Below are 13,273 nucleotides of genomic sequence, written 5' to 3' on the forward strand. Positions count from 1 at the left end.
TAAGTGAAAAAATAGATTGATGTGTATAGTAGATTAAAATGATGTTAGTTTTTTGGCTGTTTGAGGTGTATATTTGGGGTTAGATTGGATTGCCTTGCGTATGTGGATAGTCTATTGAAGTGATGGGTAGCATAAAAACGTGAGTGAGTGTTTCTTTTAGGTCAGCGCGTTGTTGTTGTTTCTTGGTCATGATCTAGGTAAGATGAATTTTATGTTTTTAGGGGATGTTTTCCTTCACGTCCGCGCTTTCAGTATAAAATGAAACTCGTTCGGCAGTCCAGCTACCCTTGTTGATTGATCAACACCAAAAATGAACACGAGACTGGAGAAACTGTTGGAACTTCATGTGCATCTGGAATATGCCAGGCGCATATTAAATGAACTGGCCGCTGAAGCCATTGTCGAGGAGGGAAGGATAAGAGAGGAGGAAAGAAGAAAAAAAGAAGAGGAGGAAAGAAGATATAAAGAAGAGGAGGAGGAAAAGGAGAGAAGAAAAAATTTCAGAATCCCAGAGAGTGAAAATTGGGATTCTGAAGCGACATATCCTGCCTCTGCTCTCTCCCCCCAAAAGGTAAAAAGTAACTGGGGGATAAGATGTGTATGTGGCGCCAGGCCTGGAAGGTGCCACCATTAACCAGGTGTCCATGAAGTTCCAAACAAAAACAGCCCTTTTCAGGGCTACCCAATACTCTAGAAAAGAAATAACTATTAATTTGCCAATGTGTGTAGGTAGAGTAGTGTGAAAATAAACACTAACTCTTTATTAATAGTGGAAGTGTATGTGTTTGTGTGTTTGTAAGAGCTCAGGTATGTTTGTGTGAATAGTAGATTATGGGTTTCTTAGCAAATGTGGAGAGTATAGTTAGGGTTATATTATATAAAATGAGAAAGTAGGGGGATGTTTTCCTTCACGTCCGCGCGATGTTGGTCATCATCTAGGTAAGATCCATTTTATGTTTTAGGGGGATGTTTTCCTTCACGTTCGCGCTTTTCGTATAAGAACCCACAGTATTAGTTGTTCAAACCATTCTGCAAAGAATACAAAGAAGAAGATGGCGTCAAACCAAATGGACAAATTACAAACCTTGCAAGACGTTTTAGACAACTTAGGAATAATGGAACAGATGCTAATAAGACTGGTTGAAGACCATTATTCCTATAGTCCCCATCGTGTGAAGATGGAAATTAACAATTTAAGGAAAGCAAAGGACAAGATTAGTGGTGTCATGAAAGAGATCAAGGAGGAGAAGGAGGATGAAGAGGAAAAGATAAGAATAAGAACATGGAACGAAAAAATTGAAAAAGAAGAGGAAAATGAGAAGAGGAAGAAAGAAGAAGAGGAGGAAGAGAAGAAAGAAGAGAAGGAGAAAAAAAAGAAGAGAAAGAGTGTTGGAGCTAAAATAAGAAGTTGGTGGAGGAAAAGAAGAAATTAGAAGAAGAAAACCCAAAGGCCCTTTTCAGGGCCAGCCATATTTCTCGAAAAGAGATAGTCTTTGAATTGCCTACCCCTTTTTTTAAAAATTTAAAAAAAAAAAATCCCATGTTAAATTCCCCTTGTCCGTAGATTGTCCCACGATTTATTCCCATGTTAAATTCCCCTTGTCCGTAGATTGTCCCACGATTTTTCGCCATGTTAAATTTCCATTGTCCGTAGATTGTCCCAAGGGGTTCTGTAATGCTAATTCCCATTGTCCGTAGGGTATCCCTATTCACTACTCACGTGTCAGACCAACGGCTTACAATACAAACTCTTTTATGGCGAGCTTGAACAAGGAAAACGCAACAAAGGAGGCCAGATACAACGATACAAGGACACCCTGCAGACATCATTGAAGAACTTTGGCATTACCTATGACACGTTGGAGCAGACAAGGTCGTGTGGCGGTCTTCCATCACTAAAGGTGCTGCAGCTTGCAAGGCAAACAGGACAGCCGCAGCAGAACAACTGAGGCAGGCCAGGATATCCCGAGCCAGTAACCCCATGATCAGCATTGCTACCATCCCATGTCCACAATGCCAAAGAACATTCAGGGCGCATCCGCCTTTCGCACCCACAGACCATTTGTTCCCGATAAAACAGTGGATGACTGAAGAGGTCTTCATCGACCTGATGTATGTATGTATGTATGTATGTATGTCTGCCTGTATGTATGTATGTATGTATGTATGGCTGTCTGTCTGTCTGTATGTATGTATGTATGTATGTATGTATGTATGCAAACCCCATGAGAGGTATAATCATAACATAACATGGCAAAAAAGCAAAAGCTGAGCAGAAATAGTTTAATCTATGTATTATATGTCATAAATACAATAAATTGAAAGAAAATGTACATTTAGTTTTGCTTCTAACCTGTTAAAGTTATTATCACAAATGGACAAATCCACATTGATTAGAATACCAAGATAAAACATACTGGCATATATATATATATATATATATATATATATATATATATATATATATATATATATATATATATATATATATATATATATATATATATATATATATATATCTATATATATATACTTCAACTAGTCTATGCTTTTAACTTTGAATTTCACAAGGACATGACAATGAGCTGAACCCATGTTCTGTATTAGATCACTCTCGTTTTCGTCTTTTTACATTTGTAGAGAACGATTGATTTATCCTTTTCCTGGTCTGACATGTTTTTAAGTTTTAAAGAAATCCCTCTCCTCTAAGATTGTTTTCAGTCACATAGCATTATTGAGTCATTGACGAAGTCTGTTTTTGCTTAATATCAGGCGTCATTTTCCGTTAAGAGCAGAATATTAGTCTGCTTTTCAATATTTTTGTTTCATGTAACAAACCTGTGAGATAAGGTTATAATTCGAAGAAACCCATCTGTTTTATTGAAAATGTGTCCAATACAGCTACTATAAATAGAAAAAAACTACATGCAGGTTTATTCTTACACTATTCTTATTTAGCCTTCTGATGTGTGATTAAAGAGGAGACAATAAAAAATGAAAACCTTTTAGTGCTTTAATTTTATTTTCATTTAATGAACCCAAAAAGGCGTAATCCATATACAGGAAAGCGAAAGACACAATTAAGCAAAAAAAGGTTAATGATTATGCCAAAAGCATAATGGTATGCATGAATGTATGTATCTAAGTAGGTAGGTAGGTATTTTTTATGTATGTGCGCGCATGCTTGTATGTATGTATGTGTGTATATATCATGTATGCATGTATGCATTAGAACTGTGCATTATGCTTGCAAATACTGTGCCAATGTAATTTAATTATGTTTATTAATGTATTAAAACTTGTTATTTGCTGATATTATTATTATTATTATTATTATTATTATTATTATTATTATGTTTATCAAGTGAGTGACTTAATGAATTTAAAAGATTCATGATACTTACATGTGATCCTTGTTTCAGAAGTATAAGATTCCAACGTAATAAATGATGATAAGTGTTACTATAAGAATGAAATCTAGTTTACCTCCCTTTCCCTTTTATGAAAATATGCACTTAAGGCAACATTCTTAAAATCCATCTAAGATGATGGTTTCTTATGCAGAGAGATAATCATTATCCAATTCTTGGACATGCCTGTACAAAATCATTTACCACTGATATAAAAGATGATCCAAGTAATCGATATTTGCTTTTCTTCGAAAGCAAGACTAAGAGCAATATAATGACACTTAAAGACTTACCTTTTTTCCACAGTACTCTTTCAATTCCCTGCAGCACCAGCTTGGGTTGGTAGCCCATGTCTAGTACACTCTGAGCTGCATCTGTCAACAGATATTTCTGTATATCTGTCTTGTCAGGTGATGGAGAGAAAGCTGATGCCCCAGTTACATTACCATCTGTGACCCCTGTGCTGCCTGTCATGTCTTTGGAAGCCGTAGAATTAGCTGTAGTACTGTTGCTGGAAGCTATTAAATGAAATTATTTCAATTGTATTAGATAATATCAGTTACAAGGTGATAATTTTCGTTAAACAGTTTATCACATGACTATTGTTAATATGGTTGACATACCCATAACATACTTTTCTATATGTAGCATGTATAACACACGACATGACATCACAAATAATGTCATGTAAGGTCAGGTGACATGGATTAAGACTAAACAGAACATCATTGCAGGGAGGGATAAGGGATATTTGACACTAAGAGCAGGTAAATATTAAAAAGTTCAAATTAGTGTTATCCCAAAAACACATTACTTTATAGTATGCCATCAGAGACTTAAGTAACCTGGTGGAAACCTAATGACCCAAAGATAAGTCTTCAAAGTGAATGTAATATATGCTGTCAGAAATGTCCCTTTGCTGCAAACTGGAAGATAGCTTGACAGCTTGCTGGACTGACATAACTGGTCCTAAGACGCAAATACATTCACTTTGGCGCGACATTGACTGATAGCAGAAATGGAGAGGGTGGGGAGAGACGGACATAGTATGGCTTTCAGGACATCATGTTTTTTCCATTAAGATCAGTAGACCTAACCTCTTGGGCTTTGATTTTCATGAAAGAAAGGTCTCTCTCAGTGAGAGATCCGTCCATTTATAAAAACGCAATACTTTAAAATCGCTGTTGTACCTTTGGGACCAAGAAAAAGAAGGTTCTTACCCATTTTTTCCTTTTATATCAAGCCAAACAGAAAATTAAAATCATAACCAAGCAAAGGAGTCTATCTCGATGATTCCAGGAACATATAATCTCCAAGCGGGAGTTGAACTGGACCAGAGGTTACCAAATGAGGTTTATTCTTTGCCAGAAACACAGTTGTTAAATAAAAGAAACCAAATCCAAAGCTGTAATTGAATTGTACATAATGATTTCCACCGACAAGGCAAGAATTCACTTCCTCTTTCCTGACACTAGCATCGAAATGAAAGACCGTCTTAAGGGTACAGTTCCTAAATAAAGTTTAATTCAGTGGTTTCTAAGATGTAGATAATGACCAAAAACAAATAAAATGTTCCACCCGGGCTGAAAATCATCTTTAAAGCTTAACCTATTCGATCCGTTCTGAAAAATGAAGATCCAGTTCCATAATGGATCCCATAAAAGTATTTGAATTCGATGCCCTATAACCAGTTTTGGTGGATACTGAAATTTTTTGTCTCTCTCAAAATGAAAAAGAAAATATACAAATGCAGTTAAATAGGGAGCAAATAGAATCAACGCATTTGCTATTGCACCAATTACAGATGATTCTCTACTTGGTGTCATAAGCCTTGGAAACCGCTTGCATTAAAGCGTGCGCGATGCATTTAGTAACCTTAAATGAAAAATAATTTTGGTGGATATATCATTTGGCATGAGTCATCCATGAAGGTGGGTAACTTGTGAATGGTTCAAGAAGGACCCTCTGTGCTGTAACGGCAGGTCCATCCACCGTGAATAGTAAGATGTCACATGGGATATGATGGGACGTATAGTCGTAAATAGATTCTCGATGGTCTATATAAGGAGAGAAATGAACTAACAGATTTCATTCATATTTTGGAGTCTTTCGTATTTCTTCTGTTCCTGTTGTAACCCCAAGTCTGCAGATGTATTTTATGTTTGGAGTGTTCAATGTAAATAAAAAGTGCTCATTGGACTAAAATAAATTTTGTGGACAAAGCCATTTTGACAACGACGCGATTCTTGGAGGATGAGTACATTTCCGGTTCTGAAATTTATACGGGACTTTTCATTCTTTTGGATTTGAATAGAACTTTCGTCAGGATAAGTTTTGGATTCACTTCATAATAATGTAAGTTCCTCTCATATTTATAACATCGATAATTAAATTGTTTGCTGGTTTGGCTTCTTTATGTTACTTAGTTTGTGACCATATAGTTGTAACAATATGAATATGTTAATGAGGGCAGTTGGGTGACCTATCGAAAATAATTAAATAGGTTCTACGCATGAGAAAATAAAAACATAAAAACATTTGATATTATTGCTGAATTATCACATTTAATTCATGAATGTCATATAAAAATAAATATATGTAATTAATATATTTTATAGAAATAACTTGTAACTTTCCTTAGCCCTAATTTGGAAAATAATCTATGATAGACAACAGTACGATACAGTACAATACTATTTATGCAGTTCTGACGGGATGTGTAGTGACTGTGAGGAGATTTGTAATTAATGATTTCCTTGGAAATTTATATTTTCTGTCCTGGAAATATGGCAAGTGTTGATATTACTAGTGCAATGATATGCTACATGAAAATCTTCTTGTGGAATAGTGTGTGTACTGATGAATGAACCACACTGATTGGTAATTACTGGAGTTTTCATTTTTAATTGCATTAAAATCTTTGATTCAACTATTAGCAAATCAGGTAGATTTGTCTGTCCCATGTGTTAGAAAATGGCATAAGTCTCAAGGTTAGCACAAAGTACAGAACAAACAACTTTAAACAACCATAATTATACAGTAACAAGACAACAGCACTCACAATGCAAACTAACGACCAAAGAAATCGGTACAGACAGTTTTAAAACATGAAATACAAGCATTTCATCACAACGTGAACAGCTAAGTTACCTTTAATTCCTTTAAATAAAAATGGACCTAAATCATAATATAACCAGTATTAATACTGCACAAATTAAACAAAAATTAAACCACAAACATACAGAATATCACACAAGCATGTATACATACGGGTCGACGAATCTATGTTTTATGTCTTATATGCTAATCCTCTTTCCTACCCTGTGCCAAGCTAAAAACTGTAGAAAAGACTGTAAAAGTATTGTATTCATCAAGTGCTAATGATTTGCAAATCAAGATTTGAATTTCTGTTGCACAAGTATGTTTTTTCATTGAGGTACAATCCATCTTGATGACCTGTCATTTCAGGATATTTATGAAAATTTCTTGCATAAAATCAAGCCACCCAATTGATTTTCGATTTTGTCTAATTTTGACTGATTTTGAAAAACAAACGATTAGGTGCATTTTCAAAAATGAATTAGAATCAGACATAACAAGCATTTCAGTGATCCTGACATACTAGTGTTAACGTTGCAGTCAGCCAACATAACATTGTATTCAACTGAAAAATTGGAATGATTCCTTCAAACTTAGCATCTCTGCCAGAGTAGAAAGATTGCTAAAATATAGACATAGATAATAAATTTTGACTTGTCGCAAACCAAGCCAATCAAATACCAGATAACTCTTTAATATTCATGTCATTTATTCATTATCCAGCATAAGGTTACTTGTATGGGATTAAATAATGATTTCCATTTGAAATTTATCTGTAAATTAACATATAAAATAATAGATCTGGTCGAATAAAGCAAAGAAAAAGACAAAATTATAGAAAAAGTAACTATAATTTCATAGAGCAAATAAAAGCAAATTTCATTAGTGCATCAACCTTCACTAGATGTGGTAGAAGAATTTTCAATACAGGGCTGATCAGATCCCTTAGCCCGACGTCCTGGACAACTTTTTAGGTCGAACAAGTAAAATTTTCCAAAGCTCTAGTCCAGGTCAAGTGCTTTCCCACCATTTCGGGCAAGCACTAATCTTTATACTTAAATCATTTTATCTGCCTTCATCTTGCCATTCATGTCCATCGGACATTTTCAAACACTGGCAAGTTGGAGGACTTTAGTTGCTTTAAATTTCATCATGGAGTATAGCACAATAAATGTACCATATTCATTGCATTTAATGCCTTGCACTTAATATATTTTCTTAACATTTCTTCATTTCCTTACTACCAGAGAACCCGTTAAAAGAATTAAGAATAAATATATCAAATCCCTAATTTCAAAAGGAATTAACATCCCTAATTTCAAAAGGAATTAACAACCAGTGATGTCGAAACAGTGACTTTTCTGAATGCACACACATATAGGTTGTAACCAAGACCAGACGAATCTTGAGGCACTCCTCTGGAAAAATATTTGTTGATATTGTGGGTTTAACGCCATTTTCATAACAAGATCGGCTATACATGCCGGCCAGAGTAATTAGTAGAGGAAGAACTTGTTAAAACACTGGTAAGAACCACCAACCCATGGGGAGCTACTGGCAAGCTTTCTTACATACTCCCGCTGGTCAAGCCCGAGATTCAAACCCATGCGGACCGAGGTGAGATCACAGTGATTGGTAAAGGCAAGTGCTTTTGACCACTAGGCCCTCCATCTCCCCCCCCCCCAAAAAAAAAAAAAAAAATAAAGTTAAATGAAATCAGTTTCTAATGCATACGACTAGATAGTGGTTTAACTAATTTTGAGAGAGTGTATCAGAACCTACCCGTACAGTTTAATTCATAATCATACATTTCCTCTGGCGTATGTCGAAGTTCTATTGGCCATCCCTGGAAAGGGTTAATCCTCATTTTCTTCACTTCATATTGGGAATAGTTTGGTCGTGGCTTTTCCATATAGCATGTGTCGGCTGAAGCAGTTTTCAGATCTTGCAATACATTTTGTCCCCCTAAATCCACCAACAGATTTGATATTGAACGTTTTTTAGTGACCAATATTTGGTGAGGGGTATTTGAATTGCTGATCTGATTCTGTTCAGTGGATGGAAGCATCATATATGACCCTCCATGTGCCGTGTCTGACTGATTTGACCCATCATCTCTTTGGATTGTGAGAAGGTGAACTTCTGCAAGTGTCGGTGATGTTTTGGAATTTGCTTTTCTAATTGGAACATTGACTAGAGCATTGTGTGTGAGAAAACTACAATCTGGGGTAATTTCCTGGTGAACGAACAGTGGAATGTCCCCAGGAACCCATTTGTCTTTACGACCGCCACAGCAATAACATATGACTTGGTCTTTGTAACCAGCATAATAAAATCCAGCTCCTGTTATTCTAATGGCAAATGGTCGATCCTGTCCTGGAAAGTTTTTCATTGTGCAAAGTCGGAGCATCTCATATTTCATAGTAATCTGTGGTCCGGTTATATTATCCGAAGAAAGTTGTCTTAACACTTCTCTTAGCTCTTCGTGTTCTGCAGAAGGCAGGGTAGATCCTCCTTGGCCATCATGGATCTGTTCTTCAACAAATCCAACTATTACATCTCTGCCGATTTTGGGCAGTGGAAGCCAATTTCTTGGAAGCCACACAATTGTTTTAAGATGATGCTTTTTCTTCTCTTGCAGATCAATATCTATCACAGTACTCTTATTCATGTCAACATCACACTTCTCTTTCTGCAGAGCAACACTCATGTCTATGGAATCTCTCTTGTGTCTCTTTCTGTAACATTAATGACATAAATATTAAACAGCAAATTCAAAAAATCATTATTAGGTCTTAATCTCCTAAGCATAAATACTTATCTCGAGAAATATTTCACAAATTCGGACCTGTTGGGACTTTCCTTCAAGTTGTACTAAAATACTGAAAAGACGTATATGCTAATCCTCTTTCCTACCCTGTGCCAAGCTAAAAACTGTAGAAAGGACTGTAAAAGTATTGTATTCATCAAGTGTTAATGACTTGCAAATCAAGATTTGAATTTCTGTTGCACAAGTATGTTTTTTCATTGAGGTACAATCCATCTTGATGACCTGTCATTTCAGGATATTTATGAAAATTTCTTGCATAATTCAAGCCACCCAATTGATTTTCGATTTTGTCTAATTTTGACTGATTTTGAAAAACAAACGATTAGGTGCATTTTCAAAAATGAATTAGAATCAGACATAACAAGCATTTCAGTGATCCTGACATACTAGTGTTAACGTTGCAGTCAGCCAACATAAAATTGTATTCAACTGAAAAATTGGAATGATTCCTTCAAACTTAGCATCTCTGCCAGAGTAGAAAGATTGCTAAAATATAGACATAGATAATAAATTTTGACTTGTCGCAAACCAAGCCAATCAAATACCAGATAACTCTTTAATATTCATGTCATTTATTCGTTGTCCAGCATAAGGTTACTTGTATGGGATTAAATAGTGATTTCCATTTGAAATTTATCTGTAAATTAACATATAAAATAATAGATCTGGTCGAATAAAGCAAAGAAAAAGCTAAAATTATAGAAAAAGTAACTATAATTTCACAGAGCAAATTTAAGCAAATTTCATTAGTGCATCAACCTTCACTAGATGTGGTAGAAGAATTTTCAATACAGGGCTGATCCTATACCTTAGCCCGACGTCCTGGACAACTTTTTAGGTCGAACAAGTAAAATTTTCCGAAGCTCTAGTCCAGGCCAAGTGCTTTTCCCACCATTTCGGGCAAGCACTAATCTTTATACTTAAATCATTTTATCTGCCTTCATCTTGCCATTCATGTCCACCGGATATTCTGAATGGTGTGCGCGAGGATTATCACTGCTTGCTGCATGTTCAACCCCCGGCCGAGTAATACCAAAGACTTACAAAAATGGTAATAACAGCTCCCTCGCTTGGGGCTCAGCATTAAGAGGTTAGTGTTAGGACTGGACGGCTGGTGTCGAGATAATGTGACTGGGTGGGACATCATGATACATGTCTGCGGCATGATGCCCCAGTGATAGACGTCACTATAAATTGTCACACTGCAAGCATCGTAGGGATATGACTAGAAAATTGTTAATGCTGCCTTAAAAAATCCAAATCACAAACACTGCTAGCTTCAAATGGTTACTGTCGCTTCCTGAACTTCAGACGTAAATTGCACAACGGAGCTCATACCTTTTCTACATTTTATATATTGGTAATTCATTCATAGTACCTTCAAAAAATGGTCTTATTTAGACTGTTCACTTACGATAAAGGCTTTCATCCGCTTGTTGTAATAACCTCACAAGTTGGACAGCATGGACGAATCCAGAATGACTTGTTACTATGAAAGAATCAGAATTGGTATCATACTATGTAGGGGTAAAGAATCTTGCTCGGTTGCTTAACCGACACAGTAAGCACGCGCATAATAACGTTGCATGCGAACAGTGCATGCCTATATTTAACACCCAACAATTGCGATCATAACATTTACTGTGGTGGGATTAATGAAAAAGAGCAACGCATAATAAACGAGGACTCAGGTAAACACATTCTCATATTCAGTGCGGTGCGACCAAAGATGAGTTCCTTGTATCATCAACGCAACCTGAAAAGGATAGTTGCACATGTTATTGTGCAGAAAGTTCTCCGGCGTGACATGTACGTGGAATGTCTTCGAGACCGACAAAGTGGCAAATATCATACAGTGGTAGAACATCACAAATGGTGTTTACATATGCACTAAAGTGAGTTTGTCTTCGCTTGATATCAACCCGATGCATTACCACCTACACGTTTGGCCATCATGCTGTTGCGACGGACACATGTTAATGTAATGCACTAGTGCATTAAACAAATCTTGGTGGCAGTTCTGTATTTGCTCAAACAAATTGCATTTCACCTAGTACAAATGTTCGGATGGGAGGCTTTAGTCCACCATCTAACGGTTTCAAACGGTAACGTGCTGGTTGCCTTGGAATATCAATCCGTTCCGATATCGTAAATAAATCGAACGACCATACCGGTTAAATTGCACGATGGTGTCCACCTTGTAATTATCCAGGTGCATACAGATACCGAACAAACTTGTTTCCGAGAGTTCGTAACGATGCCGGCCGTGAGATCATTTTCTGAGTAAACGTGAGTCTTTCGTCAGATGGCATTAGCTGGTTTGAATCTAGTTGTGCGTATGACTTCATCGTTTAGTGGTGCTATGACTAATGGAAGTCAATGTACCCATTCGTTAGATCGGGTACTTGAGAGGCTTGTTCCCTGCATCCGAGATCTCGTTAACAAATCTTGAGCGCACTGATGGCCGTATAACTGTTCTGCGGGTGCTCGATTAAATCGTTCAAAAATAGTTAGGTCACGATTATAGTTGACGTGTTCAACACGCGCCCGCACATGGTGTTTAGCCAACAGCGCATCAACAGATCCGAGCAATTCTTTGCCAGAATCAGCTTGCAACAATTGTGGTCCTGTAAGCACTTGGTTCCGCAATCGCATTCAAGTCATGGATAAGTTCGACATAGGCGCGTTGACGTGCACGGATATCTTTTGATGATTTCTAAGAAAGGTCACGTTGGCATCACGCAGCATCAAAATGATTCACAGGTGCTTCACCTGGCTTTGATTGGTTGTTGGAATTGAGTCGTATATCCAGCCGTGTACCAGGCCCATAGCACGTGTATCGAGGAAGGTTTTTTCACAGAGGTAGAAGAGACAGATGAATATTGGGATCAGATAGCTTTAGTTTTATGTTGGCCTGGCGACATTTCAAATGATAAACGATTTTTCTTATGGGTTGTCATATGGCGAATGACACTGTGATAATTACCACAACGAATCAGGTTAATTTAACTTGTGACGCTGTCAGTGGTAGTTCCGAAAACAGGTCTGAAACGACATGCCCGACAGTTCAGGGTTATATTCTGCTTCAGTTTTAGCCAACTGAGGAAAAAGGTGATTTGATCCCGATTACGCCCACATTCCTGTTTGTCTTCCATGTCGTAATAATCGGCTGAAACCTATTCTTTTTATCATTGTAGATCAAGACGGGCACTTTGTTGATCTGCGAAGTAAAACATTAATGGTACAAATGTACGTTAGAGATCGACTACAAATTTTTTCAACGACAATCGTACCATGATATGTAAGACCCATACGCTTTGTTAACGTGAGACATATTATGGAACTGGTCTTGGTGACATAGTTTATGTATTGTTCAGAGGCGCACCAAAGGTGCTAGGGGTTTGGAATCGTGCGCGGCACCAATCAATAAACCAGTTGCAATGTGAATTACTGATAGCACCAAAGGTGCTGCTGTGGATCGGATGAAACAGGTGGGATCGCAGGCGGCTTAATCGATTCGAGATTGACTACGACGATTATTGACTCAAGCACCGCCAAATCTTCCAGGTACAGTGCGATTGACAGAAAATAACGAAATCATGGCATTGTTCAACAGTGCACGTTATTGCACCAATGGAAAGGAACATCGAATCAGTTCTTCACAACGTTGATGCTGCCGCATCGGTATTGGATTTACCAGATACAGCGATGATTAAACAAGAACAGCTGGCCCAACAATGACGTGTATCAAAGATACGTCTTATAATGTAGACTCCAAACAGTATATAGTTAGTATTGACTTAAACTACCCACTAACGCTGATAATGATGCAGACGTACAAGATGTAGTAATTGACCCTAAAAGCACTTTTAATTGTGGATTTGCTGTGCGCAAAGGACAACTTCGTGGAGCCTCAATACAATTTTCGTGTGCA

General features: G+C 37.0%; 1 protein-coding gene across 1 annotated transcript in view; it reads right to left on the reverse strand.

Annotated features, from left to right (window-relative positions):
* Positions 1-9,243, reverse strand: part of LOC149770997 (baculoviral IAP repeat-containing protein 7-A-like) — a 41,142-nt gene extending 31,899 nt beyond the window's left edge. Inside the window, exons 1-2 of the mRNA XM_089948912.1 lie at positions 8,292-9,243; positions 3,704-3,928 (exon numbers count right to left, since the gene is read on the reverse strand). Coding sequence (XP_089805038.1) covers positions 3,704-3,928; positions 8,292-9,219 — 1,153 coding nt within the window. The 5' untranslated portion in view covers positions 9,220-9,243. The remainder of the gene's footprint in view (positions 1-3,703; positions 3,929-8,291) is intronic.
* Positions 9,244-13,273: the final 4,030 nt, after the last annotated feature.

Source organism: Sinohyriopsis cumingii, unplaced genomic scaffold, assembly GCF_028554795.1.
Source record: "Sinohyriopsis cumingii isolate HCF-2022 unplaced genomic scaffold, ASM2855479v2 utg002140l, whole genome shotgun sequence".
Classification (NCBI taxonomy): Eukaryota; Metazoa; Mollusca; class Bivalvia; order Unionida; family Unionidae; genus Sinohyriopsis; species Sinohyriopsis cumingii.